The sequence below is a fragment of the Lycium ferocissimum genome, chromosome 11 (assembly GCF_029784015.1).
Source record: "Lycium ferocissimum isolate CSIRO_LF1 chromosome 11, AGI_CSIRO_Lferr_CH_V1, whole genome shotgun sequence".
NCBI lineage: Eukaryota > Viridiplantae > Streptophyta > Magnoliopsida > Solanales > Solanaceae > Lycium > Lycium ferocissimum.
Window position 1 is genome coordinate 37,946,676 of NC_081352.1, and position 3,426 is coordinate 37,950,101.

Below are 3,426 nucleotides of genomic sequence, written 5' to 3' on the forward strand. Positions count from 1 at the left end.
ATTACTCCGTATTTTCTTTGGGCAATCCTTAAGTATCAAATATTATTAGAGGTATATCGTATATAATAGGCAATCGCTATAACTTACATAAAAAAAAAGGTTTAGATAAACGAAATAATTATAGGAATATTAACTGTATCATCTATCATTTATTAAGCACCTAATTTAATCAAATGTTGCCTTTCCTAGTCACCCCCTTCACATTTCATAAACGTACATAAACTATTCACGTCCCCACTTATATTATTCCTACTATGTTGAATTTTTTAATCACGTCTACTCCTTTTATTTTTTATCTGTATATAGAATAGATCTCTGGCTTTAGAATAAAACCCCTGTTGGATATTGTTGCTTCCATGGAAGCCTCACCTTTCAGTAAAAAATTGTCAAATGAGAAGAAAGTTTCAAATACGCATGGAAATAGTCCATTTGTCTGTGGGTGGTGGGGTTCTTTGTTGAGTAGTTGTTGCTCTTTCTTCTTCTTCCTAGATGCTTCAGTGGCCTTACCCTTTGAACCACCGACGACACCCCTTTATAATCCTACCCGCACTGGAGTGGATAATAGTGTTAGTTTTACTCAAACCCATAAGCACAAAAGCACATTCACTGATAACAAATTAGTTATCGTTTCAGCTAGTTCTGCTTTGGGTGTTTTGGTTCTTCTTTTCTTCACTCTAATGGCGTTGTTCAAGTGCTTAGGGTTCAAGTTAACGCGGCGCGGGGGCGCTCCTGATGCTAGGGTGTCGGGAGATTTAGAGGAAAATGAGGGCGGCTCAATAAAATTAATGGCCAAGAGATTATTCACATGTGATGAGGTGGAGAAATTCACCATGAATTTGTCGAAATCCAGGTTGATTGCTTATGGAGGATTTAGCACAGTTTATTTAGCCCAATTTCCAGATTCAATGCTGGCTGCTGTTAAAATCATGGATTTAAGCAGTGAACGTTTTCAAAGAGTTTACAAGCAAGAATTAGACATATTACTTCAAATCCAACACGAAAACATCGTGAAGTTTCTTGGTAACTGTGATAATGGAAATGAAGGTATGTTAGTGTTTGAATACATTCCAAACGGGACTTTACAGGAAAAATTACATGGCGTTGATACAAAGAAAAAATTACTCTCATGGAAAAATCGGATGGCTATAGCATTTCAAATTGCTAAAGCGATTGAATATCTACATGATAAGTGTCCATTACCAATAGTCCATGGTGATATAAAAGCTTCAAATGTTTTACTAGACAAGAAATTCAACTGCAAGTTATGTGATTTCGGGTCAGCAAAAATGGGATTTTCGTCTACAATTTTGCCACCGTCAGCAACTACAAAATGCGTGATGCTTGGTTCACCGGGCTATACTGATCCTCATTACTTGAGAACTGGCATTGCTTCGAAAAAGAATGACATTTACAGCTTTGGAGTGATTATTTTGGAATTAATTTCGGGGATTGAAGCACTTTCATCTGATAATGAAAGGTTAATATCAAAAGCTGGTATTATATTAAGGGATGCAAATAAAGTAGCAGAAATGGTGGATCCAAAGCTTAATGGAAATTATGATTTGGAAGAAGCTAAAGCTATGGTGTCATTAGCAGGATTTTGTCTTGGTGATTCACTAAGCATTAGGCCTTGTGCTTCAGAAATCTTAGATACTATAACAAGTAAAATTTCTTCAATGTCCTTTATGTTTGATAAAAAAATTTAGACTGATTATTAGTATTATGTTTTAAAGAGTGAATAACAAATGTCTCTTGAGTGATGATTAGGTGAGTTTCTGTAAATTAATTTGTATAGGGTTAAGGGTTGTGCCATGTTTGTTGAAAAGAGGAGCTTATACTTAGTACTCAATAGGCAATGAATTCAGTTTGAGCAATTCCATGCTTCAACTTTGAAATTTGAATGGTTAGTTTTTCACAAATTCCCAGCAGTAATTTTTTTTTTCTATTTTATTTTATTCTTATTTTCTTGTCTTTAATTTTGTTTTCTGTGCTACCAATTTATTGCGTGCATTGCAGTTGTCAACAGTTTAAACTTTTGAGTTTTCCAAGGTCTTCTAAGTCAATCTTCCAGGCATACACATTAATGCGAGGGTACAATGTCCACACCTAAATGTGTGACCTAATCAACAAGGTGTATCGGAGTTTAAATGTTATGGGTTCAATGTTTTAAGTTTCATATTATTAAATTCATTATAATTATGGGTTTATATACACTAGTACTATTTTGTCGCAATTTTAGTGAATTTTCACACATAGATATGTGCTTTGCGTCGAAAATATCGGGTTCAAATGAACCAGTAACAAAATGTTGCATCCGGCCTTGATCAACATCCACCCGTAAATTTGCTCACGCTGGTCTCAAGCTCGGATAAGGAAATAGCCAATGTAAAACTTGTTAATTTCTGATTTAAATTTAGTAGAAATAAAATTAGTCCAGGTCAGCATAAATTTCTCCGGACATTACAGTAGTGGGAATATTAAAAAGATGTTCCTGACGCATCATAAATGACGTACAAGAGAAGCGACCCCCCTTAAAAAAAGGAGAAAAATGGCTCTCACGCACTTGATGGGCAACCACAACTATTCGTGTAAGATTCGTAAAGTAAAAGGCTAGCACGTTTATGTCTTTTAAGGCTTTTTAAAGCATCTAAAGAATAAGTTATATTATCAGCAAATTAAGGCCAATCGGATACCACTACGGCAAAATTTCAGCCATTGCTCTATGCAAAAGCCAAAGTGCTTGCTTCTGCTACAGAGTTTGGAGCGAGCAGTGGCGAAATCAAAATTTTTATTAACGGATTAAAAGCATGCTATAGAGTTTGGGATCGACAGTAGCGGAATCAGGAGTTCTACTAAAAGGATTTAAGAATGCTAAGAATAAAGTGATACTTACCACTTGTCAACATAATTCAATAATATGTCGTTCGAAGTGGTTCAATTGAACCCCTTCCAATAGGTAGCTCCCCCACTCGGAGCCGGGTGTAAATTGAACCCCTTCGTGCATACCCTCGGCTCAAGTGGGGTCTCCACGTATTTATATATATTGATTTATGTTATTATCTCTTATTTTTTGTATTTTGATTATTAGATTATCAGATTAATTGGTAGTAGTAGTTGCTGCTCTTTTTTTCAGATTGCTCTATCATGTTTTTATAATATTTTGTCATGACTTATCCTCTTGCGTTATTTCTTTTTCGTATTGCTTTAAATTGTTTGTCCTTGAATCGAGGGTCTGCCGGAAATAGTCTCTCTACCTCCCAAGATAGGGGTAAGGTGTGCAAACACTCACTCTCCCGAGACCCCACTTTGTGGGATTTCACTGGGCATGTTGTTGATTGTGTAAATAATTTGTTGAAAGTTATTTTTGAAGTGTATAATCTTCATAAATTCTCAAGCTGCTCAAGTCAAAGTCTATTAATGTAGGTG

General features: G+C 35.6%; 1 protein-coding gene across 1 annotated transcript; it reads left to right on the forward strand.

Annotated features, from left to right (window-relative positions):
• The first annotated feature begins 236 nt into the window (after positions 1-236).
• Positions 237-1,925, forward strand: LOC132036666 (probable receptor-like protein kinase At1g33260). Its single transcript, XM_059427045.1, has one exon. The coding sequence runs from the start codon at positions 357-359 to the stop codon at positions 1,704-1,706; it is 1,350 nt and encodes a 449-aa protein (XP_059283028.1). The 5' UTR covers positions 237-356; the 3' UTR covers positions 1,707-1,925.
• Positions 1,926-3,426: the final 1,501 nt, after the last annotated feature.